Source organism: Vipera berus (assembly GCF_964194415.1).
Source record: "Vipera berus genome assembly, chromosome: 1".
Taxonomy (NCBI): Eukaryota; Metazoa; Chordata; class Lepidosauria; order Squamata; family Viperidae; genus Vipera; species Vipera berus.
The window spans coordinates 58,454,200-58,481,849 of record NC_138202.1 but is presented as its reverse complement, the minus strand read 5'-3'; the positions used below and the strand labels follow the sequence as shown (position 1 = coordinate 58,481,849).

The 27,650-nt window shown below is 37.2% G+C and overlaps 1 protein-coding gene across 3 annotated transcripts; it reads left to right on the top strand.

Annotated features, from left to right (window-relative positions):
• Positions 1 to 1,045: 1,045 nt before the first annotated feature.
• COCH (cochlin) lies at positions 1,046 to 21,372 on the top strand. 3 transcript variants are annotated; one of them, XM_081346764.1, is made up of 12 exons: positions 1,046 to 1,491; positions 1,607 to 1,639; positions 1,966 to 2,010; positions 7,314 to 7,470; positions 8,096 to 8,229; positions 9,348 to 9,410; positions 9,847 to 9,891; positions 9,977 to 10,124; positions 15,185 to 15,288; positions 16,798 to 17,024; positions 17,801 to 18,317; positions 19,591 to 21,372. In XM_081346764.1, exons 2-12 carry the CDS (start codon positions 1,615 to 1,617, stop codon positions 19,764 to 19,766), a joined length of 1,641 nt encoding a protein of 546 aa, XP_081202890.1. In that variant the 5' UTR covers positions 1,046 to 1,491; positions 1,607 to 1,614; the 3' UTR covers positions 19,767 to 21,372. The 3 variants fall into 3 exon arrangements, with proteins under 3 accessions (XP_081202890.1, XP_081202889.1, XP_081202891.1); XM_081346763.1 differs by having other exon boundaries at positions 1,052 to 1,491; positions 7,311 to 7,470; XM_081346765.1 differs by lacking the exons at positions 1,046 to 1,491; positions 1,607 to 1,639; positions 1,966 to 2,010 and adding an exon at positions 6,170 to 6,228 and having other exon boundaries at positions 7,311 to 7,470.
• The last annotated feature ends 6,278 nt before the right edge of the window (positions 21,373 to 27,650 follow it).

Below are 27,650 nucleotides of genomic sequence, written 5' to 3'. Positions count from 1 at the left end.
AAAGGCTGAAATTGTACTTCCCAGTGGCAACTGTGTAAAAGAAAAAAATTCCTGTGACATGTTGTTTTCACTCGATCATGTCCAGTAAGGCATCAGGGGCCAGTGACACTCTTCAAGCATCTCATCTGATAAAAATAATGAAGTTGTGGGGGGAAAATAGGAGGAGAAAGTACCATTAGGTATGTTCATTGCCTTGACTTATTTATAAAAATAGTAACTGTGGGGAAAAATAAAACAATAATAAAATAAAATAAAGCAGTTTCTTTACTGCATTTACTATACTTATTAGGATAGAGAAATTTTGAGGAGGGAAAGAGGGAAGATGATGATTAGGGAGAAGGAAACATGAAGGAAGTTAAAATCAAGGGTGGCCATCAGAAGAATGCAAATACGAGAAGACATATGCTATGTTCTGAATGACCTCAGAACAAAAATAGTTGAGACAAGTGTCCTGTTACAAGAACCAATGTAGTCCAGATACTGCATTGTCCTGCTCTTTAGAACAAAATACTCTTTTATGGGATGGATCCTGTACTCTTCCCATTTGTCCACCACAATGCTCCAACGAAAGCAAAGGCAGCTCTGTCCTATGGGCCTAGATAGGTCGATGACGCTAACTTCAGGCTTCGGCTACGATAATCAATACGACATAAAACAAAACTTCTGAAATTTTATTTTTTTTATTTTTATTTTAATTCCATTTATATCCCGCCCTTCTCCGAAGACTCAGGGCGGCTTACAAGCTTAGCAGAAATATAGCAAGAGGTTGGGTCAGCTAATGGGACTGCAAGTCTACAATGAAGAAGGACCAATTCTCTAGTCTAGCTCCATTTAGCGCGTCGCCAGTGCACGAGGGAGGATTTACGGAGGGGCCGAGATGGAGGGCGACCTTCGTCGTTTATGCCTCCATCGCTCTCAAGGGCGCGGCAAATAAAGGCGCAGCCCACGAGCAGTTTCTCTCTCACCCTGATTTAACGGGGCGGGAAGGAGAAATGCGGGCTTTGTAGGGTAGGCTACCCCCCCCCGCGCGCAACGAGCTAAGGCGATTAAGAGCGCGGGAGCTGCGATGCACCTGTTGCAACTGCCCGCGCGTCTGCCTTCTCCTCAGAAACAGCGATTGCCGCTGCCAAAAGGCCCGAGTCCGGCGCACCCTGGTGTTTCCTTGGCGCCCTGCCTCCCTTCTGGGACAGCCGCCTTCTCAGCCCACCCAGGCGGACCAGAGCCTGCCCAACGTTGCTCATGCGCCCGGGGCGACATTTAAAAGCAAAGCGCTGGCGGTGCAGGTGACAGGCGAATAGCCGGGGCGGCTTACACCCAGCTACCGCCTGCGACCGCCGCGCCTTCCCACCCTCTCGCCCTGGTGCTTGCTCGAACGGCCCCGTATTTCCCCTCAAGGCTCTGCAGCAGGGTGGGCCTCTTCCCAATTCTCTTCCGGCGAGTGGGAGCCCTGCCGACCGGGAGCCAGAAGAAATCCCAGCCCTCAGCCCAAAGGTATTGCGTCCCCCTCCGCGTCTCTTTTCACTCTGGGGAGGACGGGAGAACGCCGCCTCAAGTTTACCCGCGGAGGTTGGCAGTATCCTGACGGCGCCCTTTCTCTCTCTTCTAGGTGCGTCCATGGCGCCCGTCCTGCTCTTCCTAGGTGAGTACCCCGCTCTCTGTCCCCTTCAAACTTGGCCCTTTTATGACTTGTGGACTTCAACTCCCAGAATTCCTCAGCCAGGCAAGCCTGGCTGAGGAATTCTGGGAGTTGAAGTCCACAAGTCATAAAAGGGCCAAGTTTGAAGACCCCTGCCCTACAGCGACGATTGCGGAGCGGCAAACAAACGCGCACCTTCAACGCGGGGTGAAATACCCGACGGAGGGAACTCGACGGAAAGCCCCCGGTCTTCCGAGCAGCGTGCTTGGATGCGAAGCCTGCTTGTTTCCGAGCGCTTCGTGTAAGCCCTTCCCCGTCTTTCATTGCAGGCGTTTTCTTGGCGGCCCGAGTGGCGAAGGGAGCTGAAGGTTACGGTGAGTTCAGAAAGATCTTCGTCGGTTACTCTTTTCCTCCTCCGTCGTCAGAATGGCGAAGTTCCTTTAGGTCCCGTCTTCAGAAAATGTCCTTTGCCGTTTTGTTAATTCTTAAAAGAGTCCCAGAATCTCTTTTGACTCCGTGTTCAGTGTTTCTTTCTGCAGCTTGAGGTGGTTTGCTATTTAATCAATCCTTCTAGCGCCAGGATATTGTTTCCTTTTTCTTCAACGTAAATAAACCGTTTTGAAGCGTTAAATTACTGTGTGAAAGGAAATGCGGGATTATTTCTCCTCCCCTCGCCAATGTATTATAAAATGTCAAATAAGGGACTGATTTTTTGCTTTAACCAAGATACAGCAATTAAAGAAAGTCATTTTTGCACTTTTATAGAAATAGTTAGATTAAAATTATATGGGAACATTGTACAGTTGCAGGTTTTTTCTTATCAGTTTTTAAAAACCAGCATTAATGGAGAAAAAAATAGCCACATTTCCTATGTTCTAAAATTTAAAATCGAAAGATACATAATACTTCAAAGACAACTTTGGAATTCTGAATGTTACCTGCTACCTGCTCCTTTCATAACTAAAGTAGAACAGAACTTTATGCTAATTTAGTTTGAAAAGTTATTTTTCCAGCTAGAATATTTGTGAAATTAAAGTAAAAAAGTTGATGGATGTATTATTATAGAAATTAAGTTAAACTTCAAAAAGTGGTACAGAAAAATGAAGCATAATATGTTCCACATGTATCAACCTATTATTTCCATTATTAGATTATATTAGTTTATTAAGTCAGCATTTCGTTTCAGTCTTCTTTTTTCATAATACAGATAGACATTTGGCATGCTTGTTATGAGTTGCAGTGTTTGAATCAATCTCTCTGATGTTTTTCAAATTGCTGTTTCTTCCTTTTGTTATTTCTTTTTTCCCAGTGTAGAGCCAATGAGCTTAGTTTTTTTAAAAAAATCTCCTGATTCAGGTTGAAAAGGTCTTTGCGAAGGGGTTTGTTTTGGTGCTAAAGATGACTGGGTTTTTAATAATTTAATAATTTTATTAAATTTATCAAAGAATAAAATACAAATGAAAATGAAAATAGATTTTTTTCTTTTAGCCTTAATAGACAAGGAACTTGAAAAAAAAATCTGGAACCTTCCTGTTATATATGTTGACGGCAGCAAGAATGCTTTATGGACAAAAATGGAAAGATACTCTAATTCTCACAGTAATGGCTGGAAAAACGGATAGAACTATCAGAGATGGTTAAATTAACTGCTCTAATAAAAGAAAAGAATACATCCAACTTGGTTTCTACTTGGAAACCATTTCTAGATTTTGTGTTTGAGATGGGAAAAAATGAAAATTTGGCTTTGGGTTTTGCTGATGAGATAGGTTTGTTATAGAAATAGCTAGCATGTATTAAGTATGTAAAAGTAAAGTTGAAACTGTAATGTTATTATTTTATTTTGTTCTTAAAAATCAGATTTTTTCCCCTTTACCCTACAAGATGAAAGTTGTAGGAGAAATAAAGCCTGCTTTTATAAGTGAAGAAAAGTATTCTGAGTTTTTCCATACAATTCTGAGTTGTATGGAAGAATATAGCTTTATGTATCATTAATGAAGTAATTGGCTGTTACTGTAAAGGAAACCAGCTTTATCAATTATAGTGTCTTGTATTTACAGATAGGTTTAAAAATGTCATAGAAATACATGCAAATAATTACAATATAATCCTCTATGATTTCATATTCATATCACCCCTTCTATTATTGATTTGTGAATTGATGATTGGATTAAATATATACAATTGGTCCAGAATGTGATTTTGCACATGCCCCTGATTCACCCATGTTAGGCACCTTTAGGTTTGTCCTCTGTTGTATGAACTGCTGTCAGGCATGAAGGACCAGGTCCATATGTGAAGGTTAAATTAAGCTGATTTATAGGCACAGGAATCTAATCAACTAATGGTCAACACCTGGTTAGAGTTAGCTAAAGGTCAACAGCACTCAAGGAGCTTTGGAGTTTGTTCACTTTGTGGCTACGTATGAATTCTAGTCTGATCTCTCTTTTCATTCACCCCTAGGTTCTGCCATTTCTTTTCCTACAACTGTAATTGCTCCCACATTTTTTTCCAGATGGCATTCAAGGTGCTGGTTACAACCTTTAAATCTCTATATGGCATGGGGCCAGGTTAATTGAGGGACTGTCTTTTCCTGCAGGTATCTAGACATGCTCCAGATCCCTTTCATTAAATATGGCTATTTAGTAACATATGACATATGCCTTTTCCATTGCTAGCCCATTGTCCTGTAGAGGCTTCCATCCTCTTAACCTTCTATAGAGCTGGTTCTTCCCCCAAGTGCTGGATTAGGATAAGTTTGAAACCTAAAGATTATGGCTTTGGCTACATCAGAGGATGGGTTTTTACTATTGTTGCTTTCTGTTTTTATTGTTTATGACTTCTCTAGGAATAATTTGTAAAACTACTGGCTGTTTACAGAGCTTGTAAATAAAATAGTTGAGGTATCTGATAAGGTACAGAGTTGTAAAATAGTTTAGATCACACTGATTTTGATGTGTAGAAGATCATTATAACAGCTTGGAATGGGATAGGACACAGAACCAAACTGAAAGCAAAACTAGAACATCAATTATATTTAAATATAATTTTCTGCCATATTTAGATACATCAGCAGGTATCATAGAGTTTGGAATGAAAAATATTGTTCCCAGCTAGTTTGCACTGTATTGATTGATCATTAAAAGAATTCTCAAATCAATTTTAGAATTGAACAGGCATTCCAAAGAGTTAAATACAATGTTGCATAATCACAAAAACATATCTATTATCACTTAGCAGAATTAAACTAATATTTATAAATGTCTTACAGAAAAAAAAATATAAATGACTGATCAGTGTCTTCATATTGTCATGTAAATTCATTATGGAAGACATATGCATTTCACTTTTTATAATTGGAAATAAAATAGTAATAGATGTCTTTATCAATAAAAATAGTGGTGCATTTATATGGAAGATCATAACTTTAAAAGCATTGTATTTTGCAACTTTTTATTCAATCACCAGAAGAGTGAATTGATATTCCCAGTTGTTCACTAATAATTATAGTGATTAATATAATTTATTTCAACATAAATAGATCCTTAAGGGTTTTAAAAACATAATATAATTATGATAAAGTATTAAGGTTTATGTGCTAAATTTCCTCTTGGTCACCACAATTTGAATTGTCATATGCTGTTCTCCCCTCCATCATTACTGCATTTAAAAGCTTTAATATTTTTTTAACAACTAGGAGAGGAGCATACTCTTCTAACAAATACCAGATTCCTGAAGTGTATGGAACCGGACTGCAGTTTAAATGTTTCATTACTAACTGTAACCATTACAGTGAAATTCTTTAATTAAAAACAGAAAATCAACAGCTATACTCCAAAATAATAGAGGCATAACCACTGCGTGATACTTTTTAATCAGCCACACAGCATACGTTTAAAGTAATTTAAAATATCTCATGCAACTAATGCTGAAATTACAACCAGAGACATCAACATAGATATTTGCCAACATATACAAAGGAACAGGTTTTCTTTGAAGCTGCTGTCTTCCTTAGAGAGCGTGCTTCTCTAGTGCAAGATGTACCAGACAAGGAATTTCAGAGAGTACTTGAGAATTAACTGACCCATTGCATTTTTAGAAGGCTGCAAACACATGACAAATTAAAAAAATATCTAGCAAGAAGCCTGTCACAAAGACTGGAAATTCTCGTGGAAAAGTAGTCATTATGCATAGCTAAATGTCTATGGCGATTCTCAGTCATCCAGGTCATGTTGGTCCCCAGAGTGCTTTTTCAAGAGGCAAGTGGACTTTCTTGTTTTTCTATGAAGATGTTTCACTTCTCATCTAAGAAGCGTCTTCAAAGAAAAACAAGAAAGTCCAGTTGCCTCTTGAAAAAGCACCATTGGGACAAGAAGCCATTATGTTTTCTGAAGACTGAATTAATTAATTATTTGAAGTCTGTCTGTCTCTTTGTCTGTCTCTCTCTCTGTGTGTATTTGTGTGCCCACCCCTTCAAGTCAGTGATGACTCTTATACTTTTCTGTGCAAGACTTTAGAAGTGGCTTGTCATTGCCTACTTCCTAGGGCCGAGAGAATGACTGGCCCAAGGTCATGCAGCTGGTTTTGTGCTTAAGGTAGGACTAAAACTCACAGGTTTCTAGTCTGGTGCCTTTAACCAGTAACCAAACTGGCTGTCTATTTTAATGCAGTTAGGTTAAATACACAAATTAATCTCAAACTCAACTTTTATGTTTCAGGACTGGACAAATCTAAATCCAATTATATGATGATAGGAACCAATTTTGTATTGTCTTTCAAATATTCTACAAATCATGAATTGTAATTTGGCCTAGTGATTATTTTTAGGGAGGTATAATTAACGGTTATGAAAAGATGAAATAAATTATTTATTTTAAAAAATGCAGATGAATAAATATTCATGCTCAATCTAAAAAGGTCATAATTTTAATTTCTTATGACAATGAGACCAAAGGACCACTAGATGAATATTGTAGCTACATCTACTGTAGAAGGTTGAATAGCATAATATTTGTTTTCTGTTCAAGCAGCTTAGCATCTTGGAAGCATACAGTAAGGATGCCAATATAGGACTTATAGTTATAGTGCTTGGGACCATATGTGTTAAATATTTCTCCAAAGGAATGCAACTGCTGATACCTATAAACAGTCCAATTTACAGAGAAACCCCATTGGTTCTTATAGTTTCACCCAAATATTTAAAATTATTTCTACAGAATGATAGGATCATTTTTTTTATTAAAGCTTGATGTTATTGCTTGAGGTGTAGGATACAGTGTATGTAGTGCAAACTATAAAATAGATAAAAGGGAACAGCATGTAGGATGAAAAAAAGACTGATCAGAACTAGCATATCACTATAAGGCAGATGCTTTTTAATTTACTGTTGCTAAGATTAAAAGGAATTATTGGACAAATAATGTTTGAATTTGTATTGGATGCATTATGGTAATTTTATTCTCTGAGTCTTTATCTGAGCTCTAGATTGGGAATTTAAAAAAACACAGCACACTGGAGCAGTAAGGTAGATTAATCTATAACCTTTAGTGAAGAGGCGTTCGTCATGCAGTGGATTCATTTGGAGTGATAGTAATGTAAAATATAATTATATGTGGATATTTTGCATATAGTGTGCTGATATTTTCATGAAACTTTTTTATGTATTTTATCCACTCAGTAGCCCCCGCTGTTGTTACATGTTTCACAAGAGGATATGATCTTAGAAAGGATCCAGCAGTTGTCATCTGTCCAGCAAATTGTCATATATGGCAGTTTTATGTCTATGGAAACATTGAGTATGCCTCTGACTCTAGTATCTGTGGAGCTGCCATTCACAGGTAAGGTTTTTGTTTGTATGACGTCCGTACCTTAAACTACTATTCATATTTTTAAAATGTTATTTTAAAATGCTGTGCAAACATAGTCTTTATGGGTGCAAGGACATAGTTTTTTAAATTATTAGGGTCACAGAATTGTGAATTGTAACACATTACGATGTAACTGGAGTTGGTATGTTGTACGTTTAGACCTTCCACAAGAGTTGAGAGTTCAGAGTGTTCTTGTAATCCCTTCAAAATAGAAAGGTTGGCCTTGCCCATTGAAGGGGTAAACACTCAGCAGACTCCAGAGGTTACAAAAAAAGTGCTGGGAGAGCTACATGCAGACTAAGTACTACAACTTGCCCATCTCTATTTTATGATTAAGCCTGCTTATGAACCAAGGCAAGTGTCTCTTATTTCACAATCTGTGACTAAGCAAGCCAAGGCTACAAGTACTTGCTCTTTTAACAATATCACAACAAATGTGTTAGATCTCTTTTATGGTTGTATGCCAGTGTAACATGTGACATGTTCATGCGGCAGTTGTTACTTTTAACACGAAAAAATGCAGAGTACTACAAAGAGTAGTAGTTGTGTGCCTTTTAGGTGCAGTTGCATTTGAAAATCTTATATTTTGCTGCAGAGGTGTGATCACCAGTTCAGGTGGGTCTGTAAGAGTGAAGATGTTACCAGGGCGTGGGAACTACTCTGCAATATATGCCAACGGAATCCAGTCCCAACTCTTCTCCAAGTCAAGATCATCATTTTCAGTAGCTAGTAAGTGGGTGATTTATTTTCTCAAAAGGTTTTAGAAATTAACCCAGCATCTTGAGATAATGAATTTTGTATCTGAATCATTCTTGATGTTAAAAGAACAAGAAACTCTTCCTTTTGGCTGCTTGGGATGAACCTGTGTTCAGAAGAGAAAAACCTTATTGCAAATAGATATAACTGTACAGGTTTTGTCCTGTTTTTCTTATTGCCCTTTTTGATAAAAGATTCAAACATAATTTGCTATTCCAATCCCTTGCTTAATTTGAATCTCTTTATATGACATTTTCAGACATGGAAATTACATAAAATACACTCTTAAAGCATCAAGAGACATTTTGTTTGCAGAAACCTATCAGCTATAACTCGAATTTGGTGCATATAGTGCAATCATATGTGTATCTTTTATTTTTCTTTAGGACTCAACTTCCCTAAAGTTGTGTGCTTGGCTCCCAATGGCTTAGAGCCAATTCATATTTGATCAAAGCAGAAATTGGAAGCTAAAGTAAATTGTTTTTACTTTCTCACTTACTAGACTCTTCAACTCTATTGGAATGCTAGTTAAAGAATGTCCAAGAGAAAGGGAGAAAGCCATGCTGGCTCCAATCTGCCTCTCTTTTACCATGTCAAAATTAAGCTTCTGTGATGGGAAGTCTTTGGCTTTCTGTAGCTTTGTAGTCTCCCTGTGCAATGATGTACCCTTTTACAAAATATTGTGCAAAAGGCTGTGTTCCTTTATAGAAATTTAAGTGTAATAGAAAGGATGATGAGGTGAGTATTCTGATGATTTTGCTATGTTACATTAAATAGAAAGAAAACTACTTATGGGAAGTGGTGCTGAGATATGGGAAATATCACAGCATCATAAAGATGTGCAACAATAAATTTTAACTGTAGCTTTTCTACTATTTTGATTCTGGTAACAGCATATTTTCAGCAGGAGACTCTGATGAACGAAGAGGATGCAGAGAAAATGCTTTTCTGAGATTTAGCACAACTTTAGATTTCAACTCGCTTGTAATTTATTTTCTCAAGTAAAATTGGACTAATTCACAAACCCAACTTCTTTGACATCTTTTGAGAGCAGGGTAATAAATTTGTTTTATTTTTCAATGTGATAACAGGTGTTAAAAGTGAAGCCCTTGAAGCAGCTGGGCATCCTATTTCAACAGCACGGCCATTTGCAGGTAAAAAAAATCAATAAAGAATATGTCCTTTTCTACCAAAAGCTTCCAGGAAACAAGCAATTTTGCATTTTTTCTCTCATTTTTGTAAAGTATATTTAACAGTATGAAGATGATAGAATACATATAAAGTCCCAAAAGTGCTTTTGAAAAGGCAACTGGACTGTCTTAATTCAGTTCTTAAAACTGAAGAAGCTCCTTAGATGAGAAGCAAAACGTTTTCAAAGAAGGAAAATAACCAAGAAAGTCCAGTTGGCTTTTCAAAAGCACCTTTGGGACATCCATGACCTGGATGATTGAGAATCATAAATAATACATATACATATTTTCCACATATGCAATAAATAAGGATTCGTAGAATGTCTTCAAGTTTACTTGATGACACATTGGTGCCTATATTGAACTATAGGAAGTTAAATTATGTTTCTTTTTTTTTTAGGAAAACGACCTAAAAAACCTGTTGTGAAAAAGTCTGGAAACAAAGGTAAATTATTATCATATACCATGTAAAATAAATCTCTAAAATTATTGTGTCATTTTGTTAATAAAACTATTTTGTATGTTCATAGATTGTCAAGCCGATATTGCTTTCCTGATTGATGGAAGCTACAATATTGGGCAGCGTAGATTTAATTTGCAGAAAAACTTTATTGGGAAAGTGGCAATGGCGCTGGGAATCGGAACTGAAGGCCCACATGTGGGAGTAATACAAGCCAGGTACGAGAAATATGTTCTATTTGGTACATTACTCCTTTTTAATTGCTATGATTTCTAACATTATAGTTAAAGTTGCAGTTGATCATTTGGGCTAAATCTATGTCCATTGGAGAAATCAAAATCAAAGCATTCATGGTAGAAGCTTTCCTTGACTTTGGATATTTCCTATGTTGCCCATTTTTTCCTTAATCCAGAAGACTTAGATGCTTAAAAACTCAATTTTCCATAACTTAAAATTCCTCAAAATAGACACTGCTATAGTTGTGGCAAAGTGCAGAAAACTCTAATCTGGGTATTTCAGCAACTGTATCTAGCACATAACTGTTGGACATTCAATCAAACATTATAGTCAAATGTTTCTGTTTAGCATTTCAAGCTTGCTGCTGATTCCTTCAGCTTTGTGAAACCTGCTTTGATCAAATCCTTGTTCTTTGAACGTCATAATGAGGATTTGAAATGTAGCCACTTAGCCTTGCGTGTGTAAGAATATGGTACTGAATGAATTTTAGGTTAAAATAACAAAACATAAGTCTTATTTGATATAGTGTTTTCAAATGGAATTCAATGCTTTAGAGCAGTTGTCTTTAGCTTAAAAGTGTTTAGAAATGTGCTTCTTACAATAGCATAAGATTTTTATTTGAGTATGAATCTGAGATCCTCAGTGTGTAAATGTCTTCTTCACCATTGTCAAACAAGCTGAAATATATATTTTAGATCAGTGGGAGATTTTTCATTCATAGTCCTGTTTCTGGCCTGTGATGCAAGCTTCTTGGGTTATGTCTTCCAAAATAATAGATTACACTATAGTCATTACCTATTAACAAAACAATGCTGGTAACTTTAGGAGCAAATGAAAATAAGCAGATTTTAAAATACATATAGAATAAAATGCCTTGTTGGAGCCTTGGTGGAGCAGTGGGCTAATGCTTCCTTAAGTAACACCAGCTGCCTGCAATTAGTGCAGGTTCGCATCCCACCAGGCTCAAGGTTGACTCAGCCTTCCATCCTTCCGAGGTAGGTAAAATGAGGACCCAGATTGTTGGGGGCAATTAAGCTGACTTTGTAAAAATGCCGCTTGGGGGGACCCGAAAGCCCTAATAAACAGGCATATACATAGAATGAAGGCTATTGCTAAGCACATTGATTTGTGCTTCTTAGATTGTAAGCCGCCCTGAGTCTTCGGAGAAGGGCGGGATATAAATGGGATTAAAAAAAAATGCCCAAAACATCTGGAAGACTTTAGCCTGCCTATTGATGTATTAGCCCATAAAACTTTTAGACACAAAAGAATTACTGCAGTTATATTTGTTGACTACACTAGGACCACTAATGTTTCTTCCAAGGGAATTAATAGAATCTAGGCTCCAAAATAAGTAATTTTAAAAAAAACTTTTATAGAGCCAAGGAAAGTTTCATATTTTAAGGCGGTTAATAGTGGAAAATCACTAACAAGTGATTAAGGCAGAGCTAGAGTTAAATTGAAAATAGCACTTCTTAAATTAGATGTGTTTTTGCTTGACACCTATCCAATGATTATGGTCAATTTGCAATATTGTGGTGGTGAATATAAGAAAAATAGACTCAACAGGTGTTTGGCAAAAATGTATTCAAATGAACCAAATACTTTTTAATACTTAACTTTGCTCTGGGGTAACCAGAAAGATTAAAAGGGAAAAATACATTCTTCAGTTGACTACATCCATGCACTTTTCTTGGCAATGTTAGGAATTGCAGTGTGTTGCAGTATGTTTATAACAAATTATGACAGGCAAGATATCAGGCTTCTTCCACATTTTTAAATGTTAGCTCTTTTTCTTTCTTATTCCAACTTAATTTCCTATAGTAGAATTGTGTTTTTCTAACCTTGAAAATTTCTCTAACAATGTTCTCTACTCTTCACTTCATCTCTCTGTTGTTATTCCTCCCTACTTATAGCTCAGTTAACACTTTCTTGATTCTTTTAATGCTTTACAGCACCCATGACTTTTTATTATTTTTAGTACATCTCTCTCTCTCTTAGTTTGTTCACAAAGGTGGTCTGTTTCATTCCTTGCACTTAGGAAATGGCCTGCCTTCTTGTAGACCAGGGGTGTCAAACTGCCGGCCCATGGGCTGGATGCGTCATGCCGAAACCGCGCCCACCCCAGCTCTGGCAATGGGGGAAAAGTCGCGATACGTTGCAACACGTCATGTGATGTTGCAAGTTTGACACCCCTGTTGTAGACCATATGTTAAAATTCATTAGTCATGTTCTTATCATCTGGCATTAGAAAGACAGTTTGAGAAATTGTTTCAAATATCACAACAATATTTAAAGTTCTGTGTCTCTCATAACAAGACAATTGGACTATGTTGCTTCTTGTAGAATTTGTCTACAAAAAAAATCAGCATATTCTTTCTTCAGTATGTCTCCTTTTCAGACGACTTGCAGCTTCCACCTGTGTGTATTGCTCTCCTTGGACATCCTGCATGGGGAGGCAAGCTGCTCCCTGCATTTTTTTTAAATAGCTAGATTTGGCAAAGGCTGCATACAAGCAAGCTAAAGACATACAGGGGTAAGAGAGATTGCTAAAAGTGATATGGTGTAGCTTTCTACAAAGCTTTTGCCTCCCACCCAACTCTTGGAGAAGTTCAGAAATTTATTGTCCTCGTGCCAGTGGTTAAGCAAATAAATCCAGTAAGCTTTGCAATTGCCTGCATCAATAAAGATTCATTCTTTTTTCATTAATTATTGTTTGTGCTGCAAACAGTTTATGAACTAAGATAACACATCCCCCTTTCCTGCTGGATGTGGACAAGGATTATGAAGCAGAGGCTATTCTGGGCTCTAGATGTAAGGAGAAACATTTGTATGCCAATTTCATCTGCAATTTCTAAGGAAACCCTGTCCACGTGATCTGCCATCTTTAGAAGGGTCTTGTATATCCCAGGAGGAACAAATCTGAACTGCTGGCATGGAACTCAAGACTCCACAAAATAGATTAGGACACAACATGGAGAGGACAAGATGCATGAGCAACTAGAAACAGATGGAGAAACTCAATCTAGACAGCAGCAGAAAGAAAATGAGGAAGGGTGTTTGTTCCTTGTATAGCTGCATTACAGAATTTTGTCTTGTAATCTTTGATACTGCTGCAAAGAAAAAAAAAGCAGGAAATCTGCAGTTTGTTCTATTTCTCTGACCTGGAAATTTTTTGTGCACAGAGGAAGGAACAATGTGACTGATAGGAGAGAGGGGATAGAAAGTAAGGGAGATAACCCTGACATATGCAAAAAAAAAACCACAACACCCTGTTACTTAGACAAAGGAGCTGAAATCTTTTTTTAAAAAAAATTCTGGGAGACAATATAATTTTCAGAGAAGTGCTTCCCTGATTTACTAAACTATAAGAAGGAAGAGAGGCAAAGCACAATTGCAAGATGTTATTGCTGGCAAAAAGTATAGTTCTTATCTTCCTATGGAGTTGATTCACTGCTCTGATCTACCTGGTGGGTCTGATGGCAGTTTCCAACAGAAGAGAATAATTGCAGCTTGGGGTTGAAATGTGGGGTCCTTGATGCTCTCTGAACATGACTGTTTTTTTGAAAATATTTCATTATCCAAGTAGGCAATATCAACAGTGCCCTGGTAATGAAACAACCAAGCTCAGAGACCACTAAGGACCCTGACAATAGTTTATTTCCCCCTTGTTGAAGATGCAGCTCCACCTGAGGATTCTCTATGTTGGCAGTTTTAGTGGATCTCTCAAAGTACTGAAGAGCTATCAATAAATTTAGAGGTAGGGGAGGAGTCCCTGATGGAAGATGAGGGGACTACAATATTTATACAGTTTAACACTTTAAATCTTGCTCCCAGAAAGTGGCTTGCGAACAAAAATGATTGAAATCAACCTGTTTAGTAAATCTATGTAAATCTATATTAACTTTGTTATAGAATTCATTGGCCACTCTAATCAGCCATGGTTAGGTGGCATGCAACTCCCTAGAATATAATCTTAGATTTAAAATGCTCACAAAAAAATCCAACTTAAAAATAAAAAGGATACCTTGTAAGTCAGATGGTGCTTGTTTATTGACTGTTTGCACTAACACTAGTCATGAAAAAGTAACTTCATAACTAGTTCTCACATTTACAACCTTTGCAAGTTTGTAACACAAAGGACACTGAAGTAAACCCATAAGCATAGTTGTAATTTCCCATAGTGACTGCTTTGCTTAACAACTGTGGCCAGTCCTGATTTGAGTCACTAAATGATGACTACCTGTAACCATATAAATCTAAAATGATAGGGGAGGGGGCAGGAAAGCAGACTTGCATTTGCAGAAGAATCTAGGAAGAAGTAAATCAACAATTATGAACTATGCAACTGTCTGAAGCAGAACAGATACTTTGGGGTAGTTACAATGCACTTGCTGCACCTGTCATATGCTTCCTAAGCTTGCGTGTTAGCTGCATCACCCCTGGAAAATGTGCATTTGACTTAAATTGGTTTTTTAACTTTTGTATGGTTGATTTTTAACTCCCTGTAAACCGCCCTGAGTCCTCAGGGAAAGGGCGGTATATAAATGCAATAATAATAATAATAATAATAATAATAATAAAGAAGTGTCAGCAAGGCAACCTTGATATTTCAGTATCTCAAAAAGGTAACTCACATGTTAGCATTTACATTTGTCTCCCATAAAATTTTACCTAACTTACAAAATAGAATTTATACCCATTTTAGAAAGAAAATTTGCTCATACAACACTGGTATTTGTGAAATGAGAGCTTTAGGTGTTTTCTATAAAAAGACAAATTGATCTGGAAAATGGAGAAACTATTATAGAAAATAAAGAAATAGGACAATCCATCCAAGGACTAATAGGTTAAGGCTCTATCAGTCAAAAGAACCTATACTTTAGGAAATATCACTACTCAGTCAGCTCTAGACTGACTGAACAACAACAGCAAATGTTTAATTAAGTTGTTTCTTATATAAAAAGAACTGGGTTCTTAATTGTATTCACATCCTGGTTGTTGCATGCCACACATCTTTGTTCATGTGCTCTTTTCCTAGTGATTATCCAAAAACTGAATTTTTTCTGAACAACTTCACCACTTCAAAAGATGTTTTATTTGCAATAAAAGAAATAGCTTTCCAAGGAGGCAATTCCAATACAGGTAATTTTTGTCTATGCAGGTCAAATATAACAAATATTTTATACTATTAGAACTCTTCTGTCTCTAACTTTTAACTGGGTGAAACAATGCATCATAGGGCAAACCTTTTTTAATCAAGGTACCATAAATGGGCTAACTTACAGACTGCATTCAAAGTCGTGAACCTGTGATTCCTGTGGAATTGAAATTTGGCATATTTCATAAAATGTTTTATAAGATAAAAATTATCATAAATCATGACACTATACAAAACATCACAAAACATTTCCTGTGATCAGCTCTTGATGTTTGATTGTGCTGTACAGTTTAATATGGTTACTTTCAAGGCAGATACATCTATGAATATCTCTGTAATTTTTTAGAATTTTTCCAGTATATTGAAAGCTAAGAAAGGCGAAAGGGAAATGGATGGATGGAAGGAAGCAAGGAAGAACGGAAGGGGGGAGAGAGGAAGAGAGAGAAGAAAGAATGCTAATGCTTACTGCCAGTTTCCCACAAAAAATTAAATATGGAAGCTGACAGGAAATAGGAAGTGGCTCCCACTGATTTTTTTGTATGTCTGTGGTCATATTGTTTCTCTGTTTAGTAAGGAATTATCTCTGAAACAATGACCCAGTGGGGTACAGAGGTATGGATTAGTATGGATTACCTAACATTACATGTATTGAGAGTTTCATATAATGAATGGGTCTTTTCCCTTTTCTTTGTTCTTGCATACCCCAGCCCAAATCTGTTCCCCAACTCAGCTAAATAGAATTTGAGAGTGAACAATAGTTATGGGGTGGGTGGGTGGGATGGTTATTTCTCTCAATTTTATTGTTAGAAGACTTTCTTTAGTTGGAGGAATTAATTTATCATGTGTGCATGAAGATTTCATCTCATCTGAGCTGTTGGCACATGTAATACCTGTCACTGAAATGACTATAAAATCATAGGAATGTTCTAAATCAGGGGTGTCAAACTCAATTTCACTGAGGGCCGCATCAGCATTGCAGTTGCCCTCAAGGGGCCAGGTGGGTGTGGCCTGGGTGGGCGTGGCCTACTGGGTGGGCGTGGCCAGAGTGCGTATGGCCTATTGGGTGGGCGTGGCCAGCTCTACATCATTCGCATCAAGGGTGCCTATGGGGGCCTGGGCAGGAGTGGGACAGATCTGAGGGTCTCTGGCAGAAGGAGGGTCTCTGGGCCAGGGCCAAGGCAGTGGGGGCCGTTCCCTCACTGTTTCCAGGATGGCTTCGCGGGCCGCATGAAACCACTTCGCGGGCCGGATCCGGCCCCCAGGCCTTGTGTTTGACATGTCTGTTCTAAATAATGAAAATAATTTTATGTAACTTGCACCACCATAAAATGGAAAATATCAGGTCTATTCATTATAGAAGGAAATTGCCACCATTTATTTTCATGGTAGTTCCTTAAGTAACATCTTTCTTTTTAGATATTAAACAGATATTTCCTGCCTTTTATTGTATCAAGAGTATATAGGCATTCTTTTTTTTTCTCCCTCCCTATCAGGAAGAGCTTTGAAACACACAGCACAAAGATTTTTTTCTATTGAAAAAGGAGTACGCAAAGGCATTCCTAAAATCATTGTAGTTTTCTTAGATGGCTGGCCATCAGATAATTTGGAAGAAGCTGGTATATTGGCTAGAGAATTTGGTGTTAATGTATTCATTGTGTCAATTGCAAAGCCTACATCTGAAGAACTGGGGATGATTGAAGAACTAAATTTTGTTGAAAAGGTAAGAAGAAAAATCTTTACATGTTTGCATTACTGTACAGTCAGAATAGCTATTTTTAGTTCTGATTAAATAGTACAATATCTTAATACATAAGTGGGCAATATCAGCAACAAATCACCTTCCTAGCTTTATAGATTGCTACCGAGGGTAATAATGTGGTATTTGATGTCACTAGAAGGCATAAAGTCATTTTTTTCATTCCATTTTCACTCCCCCAGCATCTGGAGGGTGGTGGGTTGTTGTTTTTTGAACTGGGATTAAAATTGGAATTGGGCTTCTTCCATCCCTATCTTTACAAAATCTGAACTCTAAAACAAATGGCCTAAAAACCATCAAAATTTAGTTATTTAGCTGATGAATTTCAACAGTATGTTCTGGAGGTGGAAGACACAGATTATAAATTGTCCAAACTGAACTTCATAGACATACTTATCGTGTCTATGAAATTCTCAGTGAGCTAAGACTTTTTTATACCTCCCCTGCAGACAGATTCTTAATAAATCAACAAGGATAAACCAACACGATAATGCCAACTACATATTACCAAACTAAAGAAAAGAGTAAATGGGAGGGGATTGATGGGAGAAACTAAACAGCACATCAGTTCCCAAAAGGCTATGGAACATCTGGCTCTTAAATGCTTCCTAAACGCAGGATGAGTATCATGTATACAAGCAAGGCTTTGTAGTGTTTAACAAAACAGTTTTAGTATTATACAAAAATCTGTTTTGCACATACGCTAAAACTCATGCCTTTTATTTTGCTTTTAAAAACAGGCAGTCTGTCAAAATAATGGATTCTTTTCCTACAACATACCCACTTGGTTTGGTACCACAAAACATGTGAAACAACTTGTTCAAAAACTCTGCGCACATGAACAAATGTTATGCAGTAAGACTTGCTATAATTCCGTCAACATAGCTTTCCTCATAGATGGTTCTAGCAGTGTTGGCGACAACAATTTCCACCTCATGCTTGAATTTATTAGTAATGTTGTCAAATCGTTTGATATCACAGATATCGGTGCCAAAATTGCAGTTGTTCAGTTCACTTATAATCAGCGCACAGAGTTCAGCTTTACAGACTATAAAACAAAGGAAAAGGTTCTTTCAGGTGTTCAAGCAATCCGCTATATGAGTGGTGGTACTGCTACAGGAGAAGCTATTACTTATGTAATCAAAAAAGTGTTTGCACCTGTGAGAGATGGAGCCAACAAAAATTTTCTGGTAATTTTGACTGATGGCCAGTCTTACGATGACATCCGAGGGCCTGCAACTGCTGCTCATAAAGCAGGTAAAATATTGCCTCTGTCAAAGAAATATTTACTCAAAACACCAAACTTCAGATCTGAGACATGCTTGTTTTTTTTAATAAATTCCATTTCTAGGGCCACCTGCTCACCATTGATTCTGGGTTGTATATCGGAGTTAAAATAGGGAAAAGAATACTTTAAAATGACAAATAGGTCATATTGGGGAGATTAAATAATCTGTATTTATATATATATATATATATATATATATATATATATATATATATATATATATATATATATATATATACACCTACACATATAGAAAAACTGATGTTGACAAAATTCTTCAGGGATCTTTCATATAGTTTAATTACATGGTAGATATGCGGACGGGCTTTATAAATAGCTTGATTTCAGACTTTCTCTACAGTATTCCTGATTTCCCACAGTTCACTTATCCACCGTAATGCCCCATGATATAAATGTATCTCAAGCACTTTATGATAAAATGTGAGTGTATCCTGTTGCTCCATTGCCAGTAAAACTCGAGGGTAGAAATAGACAACGTTACCCTTATTCTCACTCCATTCACTGTGAAAATGATTTCCAAACATGCTTTCCTGTTTGTGTCCAGAAAGACTGGAACAGAAAGGTGGGAGGACACGTCAGTAGAGGAATTGTCTTAAAGCGGGAGGTGTAGTAATCTGTACTTTGCAGTGAATATATCTTGTAAGATGCATAGAATCCCATTCCAAACAGGAGTTTCTTAAACGGCTTCGAGTCAAACTGGACAGTAGTTTTAAGATGCAGATGTGCAAGTTCCAAAGTAACTCCTTCCCAAATGTAAAGCATCTTAAAAATAATGCAGAAAAACAAGAGTCTTGTAGTTAAAGAATCCTAAAAGAGAACTTTAGAAAAATTGAAACAAAAATAGCAATAATTAAGATAAAAGTGTTTAGTAGGGATGACGGGCATAGCTCATTTGGATTATAGCAACTGGAAAAATCTCATGATTTGTATTGATGGAAACAATAGAGGAAAAGTGCTTTTTCTCCTGCTATTCCGGCAAAATTCTGCAAACTTCTTGATAGAATCTACCATTCATTATCCTCTGGAATTCAAGTAGCACAATCCCTCAGCAATGGTCCTAAGTCCATTACTCTATCCATTAGGTCCCTATCTCAAGGAATGCCATTTGTTCTGTTTGTATAAATATTAAGCATATGAAATCTTTTTTTATGTGCACTTTTTCTACATGAACTTTAAGCAAACACTCAACAATCTTCCTTTTCTTCTGAATTATTTTTAAAGGTATCAACATATTCTCTGTTGGCATTGCTTGGGCTCCACTGGAGGATTTAAAAGATATGGCATCTGAACCAAAGGAAACACATACTTTCTTCACAAAAGAATTTACTGGACTGGAGCAGGTTGTGCCTAATATTGTAAGAGCCATTTGCAGAGATTTTTTGGGCTTCAAACAGTGAAGACTGAAAAAGACAAAAAGACTGAAGGGGTTGATTCTTAAGAACATCTGCAAAACTAAAATCTCTAGAGAATAAGATGCTTTGTTATTCTAGCACACAAAGTTACTTGGTGGTGAACTGGCTTACAAAGGGCTTACTATTGCACTGCCTTTAGGCAAAGCTTCAATTAAAATCTGTAATTTTTTTTGCCTGAATAGAGAACCTGGCCAAGAGTACTATTTGATACTATTTGTAATATTCTTGTTCACTTTTCAAAGGTGGCCAAACTTATCTAATATTCATTTTATGTACAAAAAAATGCAGCTGCTCCTGGCACTCTTATATACTCTCTAAACCTCTTCCAAATTAAGGTAGAAATATTCAGTGTACACTGTTAAACATGTCTTCTTTTTGCTCTGGAATGATGTCCACTAAAATAATATTTTGGTGAATATGCAGAATAAACATCTCTGCTATAGCCAGTATAATATATAGCCAGACAAATATCAGTATAAGTTTGACTAAAAATGAACTCCCTTGCAGTACAGTATTACATGGTTCCAAAGACTGCTTTTAAGTTTTAATTTTTTTAGTATCAAAGATTCCAGTGCTTATATAAATTTTGATTTAAAAGACACCTTGATTATAACTACCTTGAAAATGTCTTTATAATGAATTATTTGCACATTTTTCAAACCATTTAAATATTCTTTTACTTATAAAATCTGTTTGAGCTTGAAATTGACTTAACTCAGTTTAATTTAATGGTCTGAATTCAGATCCAAGTATTTTAAACTATGTGTCATAACCATTCTGCTGAAACCGGTAACCTATAATTACAAGATTGTATAATTAGTATGACTTGCAAACGAAAAAATTAAAAACAGTTAAGTACAAAGGGATAATATTTATCTGTCTAATAGTATTTAAAAATTTAAATTGTCAATATCTTATACAGTGGTACCTTAGTATTCATTGTTAATTGGTTTCAGGAGGTGCCACAAGTATAAAAACGAGGAAAAATATAAATTTAATGTGTTCCCAAACCAAGGACAATGCACATTTTAAGGCAATATATATAAACACAGGGTTGTATAACCTGAAAGTTAATAAATAGGTAAATAAAATAAAATAAAAACTTCACTTTACCTCTCCTGGTGAGCAAAAAAACCTCAAAAATACACAAAATGACCAGAGAAGCTGGGACCTCAAGGGCATGTGCAAAGGGCAAGAGTTACTATATGACTGATGTTTGACCTTTTGATCGGCTGGAAAGGGTAGCAAGTCATGAGGCAACAGACACCAATAACCTCTAGCTTGCACCTCAAGTACCAAACGTGTACTGGGACAAAATTTTCTTGTTAAAATACTGTATCAAGCACCAAATTCAACGAGCTTCAAAGTAGTTGTGTTCTGAAGTACCACTGTACTTAAAATTTCCTATTTTTCTTTTGTATTACCCTAATTGATCTTTTGTTTACTAAAATTGTACTCGGAGCTTTTAAAAAATGGCATGTAAAATACACATTATTTATATGTTTTAGCTATTTCTTTTAAATGTATAAAGCAATTATAAGGAATGCAACTATTGATGTAAGGGCTGAATCATAACAATAAAACATAACAATACTGCATTCCTTTCCTTTCTTTAAAAATTCAGTACTATGAAAAGTACAGGTAATTCCCCAGATACGAGCGTTTATTTAACGAGATTTCTCAAAAACGAGGTTATTCAGAAAGGGTACTTACATTAGAAATTCAAAATTGCGATCAAATACCGGCCTCTGTAGCCATGTGACTTGGATTCAGTTTTGGCTGCTGCGGCAGCTATTTTAACTCGCTTGGGTTGGTTCGGGCCTATGAGAAGTCAGAGATGTTGGTGGGGGGGGGTTGTACCTGGTCACATGGCCAAACAAGATCCAGTGTTTTTTGCAACTGGCACAACCGTTTGCTTTTGTTTTCCTGGAGCTGCATGGAAGATCTGCTGCTTGCTGGGCTTGTAGAGCTAGAATTACTTCTGTAAGTATTTTAAAATATTCTTTTTTGTTACTGTCTAGTACTATACTGTATTGTTTGTAATCACTTTGGGAACTGCTCTGCTTTTTATTGTGTTTGTAAGTACAGTACTTGCAAGATTGTTTGTTTGCATTTGCCTGAAATTTATAGCATGTGGCTGCTGCTGCCTCCTCTCCCTAGCACAGATCCACAAGAGATTCTCCTGACCCCTTATGGAAGGAAATCCCCCCTGCCCCATTTGGATTTTCCTTGGAGAGGCTTGTGCTGTTTAGGGACAGTTTAAAAAAAACTTTTAAATTTAAATTGCCTCCAGAAGTTGTGGGTGTTCCCTCACTGGAGGCTTTTAAGAAGAGACTGGATAGGAATTTATCAGAAATACTGTACAGTACTGTACTCTCTTGTGAAAGCAGTGGGTTAGACTAGATGACTTCAAGGTCCCTTCCATCTCAGTTACTGTTGCAAGCCGGCAGTTCTGTAAACTCCACCCCCATCTCCCTGTGCATGCATGCCTGGAAACACTTAAGCTAAAGCTAATTACTTTAGTGGTAACTGCAATCAGAGTTCTCCATCCCACCCCTGAAGAAGCTTGAGCTGCTTAGCAACAAATGGTTTTTTTTAAAGCCTGCTGCCTGCTTAGAAGGCAATTTGCAGTACTGTAGTTCCTAAAACCTGAAACAGCTGATTGGCGGCTGGAAACAGCCTGCAGCAGCGGCAGAAAATATCTCTCAGTTCAGGCAGCTATCAGAGGAGATAAGTCAAATTGTTCATTTAACAACCCATTTAATTCAATTAATGAGTTTGATTTTAAAATGTTGTAATTTTAGAATAGAATACAGCTGGAAGGAACCTTGGAGGTTTTCTAGTCTAGCCCCCGCTTAAGTAGGAGAACCCATACCATTTTAGACAAGCGACTGTCTAGCCTCTTCTTAAAAATCTCCAGTGAAGGAGTGCCCATGATTTCTGGAGGCAAGCTGTTCCACTGGTTCATTGTTCTCACTGTCAGGAAGTTTCTTCTTAATTTTACGTTGCTTCTCTAGAATTGAGTGTGATTCATTTGATGATTATGAGCCTAATGTGCAGGCTGTAGTAGGCTGGTACCTCGGGGACTACCTGTATAAGAATTTCACACAATAGTCTAATTCATATAATTAGGATATGATAATCTAGCCACGTTGATAAAATTGTACTAGTTCATTCACAAACCCAGAGGTACTAGTTATTCCCATTTTTTCCCTATCTATACCAATATTTATCTATCTATACCCATGGTGGCAAACCTATGGCATGCGTGCCACAGGCAGCATGCAGAGCCCTCTGTGGGCATGCGCCCTGTCGCCCTAGTCCTAGGCCTTCAGTCCTGTCCATGAGCAACCTGCACCAATACCCTTGCAGGGTAAGGTTGCCGCGCCTGCCCCCGCCTCCCCCAAGTGTTTTATTAACCTGCCTTTCAGTTGCATTCTGTTTCTCCATTTGCTTCTCAGCCTTTGCCGCGTCGGAGGGAAAAAAGAGTTCCATCAGACTTTCTAACTTCTTGCAAGATCTCAAGAAGTTAGAAAGTCTGATGGAACTTATTTTTACCGATAGTCCCACAAACATGTAGCGAAGGCTGAGAAGCAAATGGAGAAATGGAATGCAGCTGAAAGGCAGGTTAGCAAAAAAAATGCTTGAGGGAGGCAAGGGCATTTGGGCGGGGGCAGGCACAGCAACCTTACCCTGCATGATGGTGGGAGGGTGGGGTGCATGCCCTTCCCATGCCAGGTCAGCCCCTGCAGCCCCGGGGCAGCCGTGCTGGGCGGTGGTGGGCAGGGTTTTGAGGTGGGGGCTGGCAGGCCGACCAAAGCAGCAGGTGGAGCGCTGGAGGCTCAGGGAGGGAAATCTGTCAAAAACAACATTTGGTGTAAGGTAATTATGGAATTACTACCAATTTTTTTTTCCTATTGATTGGAGGGGGAGAGGATACAAATGAAGTTTTTTAAAAATATTTTATTACTTTTCTAATTTTACATTTAAGTATTTAAAAAGGAACATGGTCGCTGGGTTAATCAATAGTTCAATAACATACATAAATCTTTAGTCCAAATCTCAAGTTACAACATACCGGTAGATATTTCCTCTCTTTTCCCCTTAATATCTACTATTTCATATTAGGGTAATACAGTTATTATTATTAACTAAATAAAAACATTATTACATTTATCAATAATTTTTAGCTTATACATATTGTGTTTACATTCAATCCTTATATACAATCAATGACCTATTATTGCTTTTTCCCCAAGCAATATTCAAATTAACATTTGATATTTATAATTTCCAAGCCTTAGGTAACCAAGGTTTCATCTCAACTTTTTTCCCTTTTCATAACAAAATCTAATATTCTAAATACACATCTTATCTATTTGAATATAGTCTTGTACTGTTTTCTAAAAGTTATCTATTTTCCAGCATATTAAACCATCTAATTTAATAAATCAAAACCCTAATTTTCTTCAGCCTTACTCTGGCTTTTTTCCTTTGCCAACTAGCTTTCCATGTCAGTGCTTTTAAATCATCAAATAGTTCTCCCTCTATTATTATAATTTGAAATAAAAAACCCCATTTAGTTGCAGTTTTTTGGAAGAACTACTAGCCCATTTGTATTCATTAAATCGCTTCCCTATTACTCCCAATTTCCTACGATTGTACCAATAGGTTTATCTTCCATTCAATCTGTTCTTCCTTCTCAAATTTCTTCTAATTTATATAGAAAGTCTTTTCCATTTCAGTGTTCTCTCTCCCTTTTCTGAATTTTCTGTTGGCTGGATTTGTTGGTCAATTAAGTCCTCTGTCATAGTGTTTTCGTTGTTCCACTTCTGTTGTTTTTTGCATTGTTAGTTCTTTGGTTGTAGTCAAGATCTGGGTTTGTATATCTAAGCTGGCATCTTGTTTCTTTATGTTGCATCTTATTTTGTCACAGGCTGAGAGAATGGTTTCGTGTATTGATTTCAACATAGAAAGGATTTTTTCCTGATCTTCATCCATATTCTCTTAATAGTATATTAAGTTGAAGACTTTAGAATCAGACTTTAAAAATAGTTTTTTATAACTAGGTATGGGCCATCTAATTCACGTGTTATAGGTGGTCTTTATAGTGGAAGTTGTTTGTCAAGTAAGAATTTATAATCCAGGGTATTCCATCATCTCGTGTAATAACAGATGCTTCTTCAAGCAGGTCAAATATGTCGCCCAGAAGTTCTCTTTACAGCTACGTTTTTCATAGGTGGTATCTGTCAAGGTCAGAAAAGTATTTTCTGGAGTCTGGGCTTCAAGCCAAGTCTCTTTTAGGCAGTATGCCAGAACCCATATTCTAAGGGGACTCTTTTCTATCTTTAACTCAAACTCTACTCTCTATATTTCTGGGTTCTGCCATACTCCTGGAGGGCAGGGGGGAAAGCACTGGTTTTTTTGCTGTTTTCCTTCTATCGCTACACTGTAACGGCTGTTTCTGCATACTTCCTGTGAACTCTCTCTCCCTTTGATGTCAGCTAGAAAGGGGGAGAAGAAAGGAATGCGCTTCCGGCACTGGTTTATCTCTGCGTTCGGAAGGGAAGGTGTGAAAGCCGACATAACATCACTGCAACCCTGAGATAGCCTGGCGTTATCAGCTCTTTCCCACAATGGGAACACCTGGGGGTTGGCCCCTGTGAACTGACCAGATGAACTTTGGGGTGGGGTTTGCTTGGGACACTTTTAGCCTATTGATCTGAGCGGGGAAACCCTCAGATGTCTATCATGCCTGCTATCAGCTTCTCCTAATAAAAGTCCCTTTTAGAAGTAACTGCTTCCACGAGTTCTGCTTTCTTAGGATGAGGTTTTGAAGTGGGCCCTGACACAATAACAAGTTATAATACCATACTTCGCCACAAGATGTCATTGATGCTATTCAAAGCTTTTTAAGTCCAAAGTTTTTATGATAGTTTTTCAAGTTTTATTTTTTTTTAGATAAAAACAAATGTCTCCAGTAAGAATAGGAAAACTTTTAGTCCCCAAGTTTCAAAAGCATATAGATCCAATTAGATTAAAATTGTTCTTATAGTTGCTTTGATTCCCCTGGGTAGTTAGTCACCGCTTTTCTTGGAGGGTGGGGTAGAAATTCCCTTCCCTCTCTCCTCACAGGGGGAAAAAGACTTTGGGCAGTTTTTACACGAAAAAATACTTAGTCTTTAAGAGAAGATCAAATCTCACCCAGTTTCATCCTCATTGCTTTAAAGGTGCAGCTTAGTGACAAGCCATATTGCTATGGCCAGTCTTTCCCCCACCAGTTTGGAGGGCTGCCCTGGATCAAGAGAAAGGGCTGCCCCCCTCCTGCGATCAAGTGGGGGGCCCCCTCCTTGCTGATCACCCCTACAGGGCGACTTTCGACCCTTTCCAGGGTCCCCGAGCGGGATGAATTCGGACACGGAAAACAGAGCTCACATTTCTGTGTCCGCAAGCACCGCAATGGCAAACCAGAAATCCACAAATGATGTTTTTAAAAAACCTAGACAGAACATGGGTTTATCTTGATCACAATAATTAAATGTTGCAATGTTTAAATTTACTGTATAAATTAAAAGCAACATAGTACAGATAATGCTGATAATTTTTTAAAACAAGTTATGCGTATAAGATTAGTTAACTGTGTTATGAGTAAATCACTAAATTTTGTTTTAATTTCTGATCTAAAGGTTAGTTTCCAAGTCCTGTTATGCATTTAACCACTGTGCCACTATTTCAAGAAACATCAGTATTTAACATTTGTTTAAAATATTGCTTTAGCATACAAAGAAAAAGGGAGAACAATCCAAAAAGAAGAGCAAAGATATTTAATGCATCTGAGCTTGATTTTAAACCCAGAATTAAAGCTTTATCCCATGAAATAATGTTGATCCATCTTTCCATTATATCAGTAACGAAGCAGTTCTGAAGTAGAGCATTAAAACATATCAATCCAGGGTGATACTATTTTTCACTGTAGAAAAGTAATATTTTTTGCTATTCTCCAGATGATTAAATTCATTGTTATTCATATAATGATAAATTCCAAATATTCACAATTGGGTAATTATGAATATAATTCAAAATGACATTGTCTCTTTAAACCATGTTCTTTCTCAAACCACTAAATATTCAATCAAAATGAGATAATAGGACAAGTAAATGTGCTTTCCATCATTTTACAGTTCCAGCATAACAAAATGTATGACCCATCCTTAAACATTCTGGGATGGCCAATTAGTATGAAAAAGGTAAATTTTATCTTAAGAGCATAACATATTTATCACTTTTTTGAATTCACGTTTTATTTAAATGTGGCATTCCAACTGTTAATTCCAAAGTTCTTGCAAATGCAACTATGCTTTAATTTCACAGCATATGGATCGACTTACCTAGTTTCAATTGCGGAAACTGACCATCCTAGACCAAGCTAAGTCCAAAAACGCTAGGAAATTTCTAGAAGCCCGGCACTTGGACAAATTAGCTACCAATACACACAGAGACATAAACAATATCTACATACTATGCAAAAGAGACAATCAACAAGCCAAAAAGGGAACAAAAAGATCTCCCCACCAGCAATCATTCCTTTCATTCATGCAATGATGCTGACACTACTTACCAAGGAAAATAGATGGGAGTGGAATGTTGCAAGTACATTCTGGCTGAACAAGGCCAAACTTTATGAACAAATGCATACCAAGCCAAAATTGAGGAGACAGTAACAAACAGTAAAATGTCATCTCTGCAAAGAAGCAGAGGAAACAACAGTTAAACTCTAGTTAGCTGTTGCAAGAATGCAGGCTGACTACAAACAATGGCATGACAAAGTAGCAGCAATGGTGCATTGGAATATCTGCAAATACCATTAGC

Bases quoted from the DNA above. Each gene is read 5' to 3' on its own strand.
- COCH (XM_081346763.1), top strand. From the start codon at position 1,615: ATGGCGCCCGTCCTGCTCTTCCTAG. The intron at 10,125-15,184 runs GTACGAGAAATA...CTCTTTTCCTAG, and splicing joins GTGGGAGTAATACAAGCCAG to TGATTATCCAAAAACTGAAT. The intron at 17,025-17,800 runs GTAAGAAGAAAA...TTTTAAAAACAG, and splicing joins AACTAAATTTTGTTGAAAAG to GCAGTCTGTCAAAATAATGG.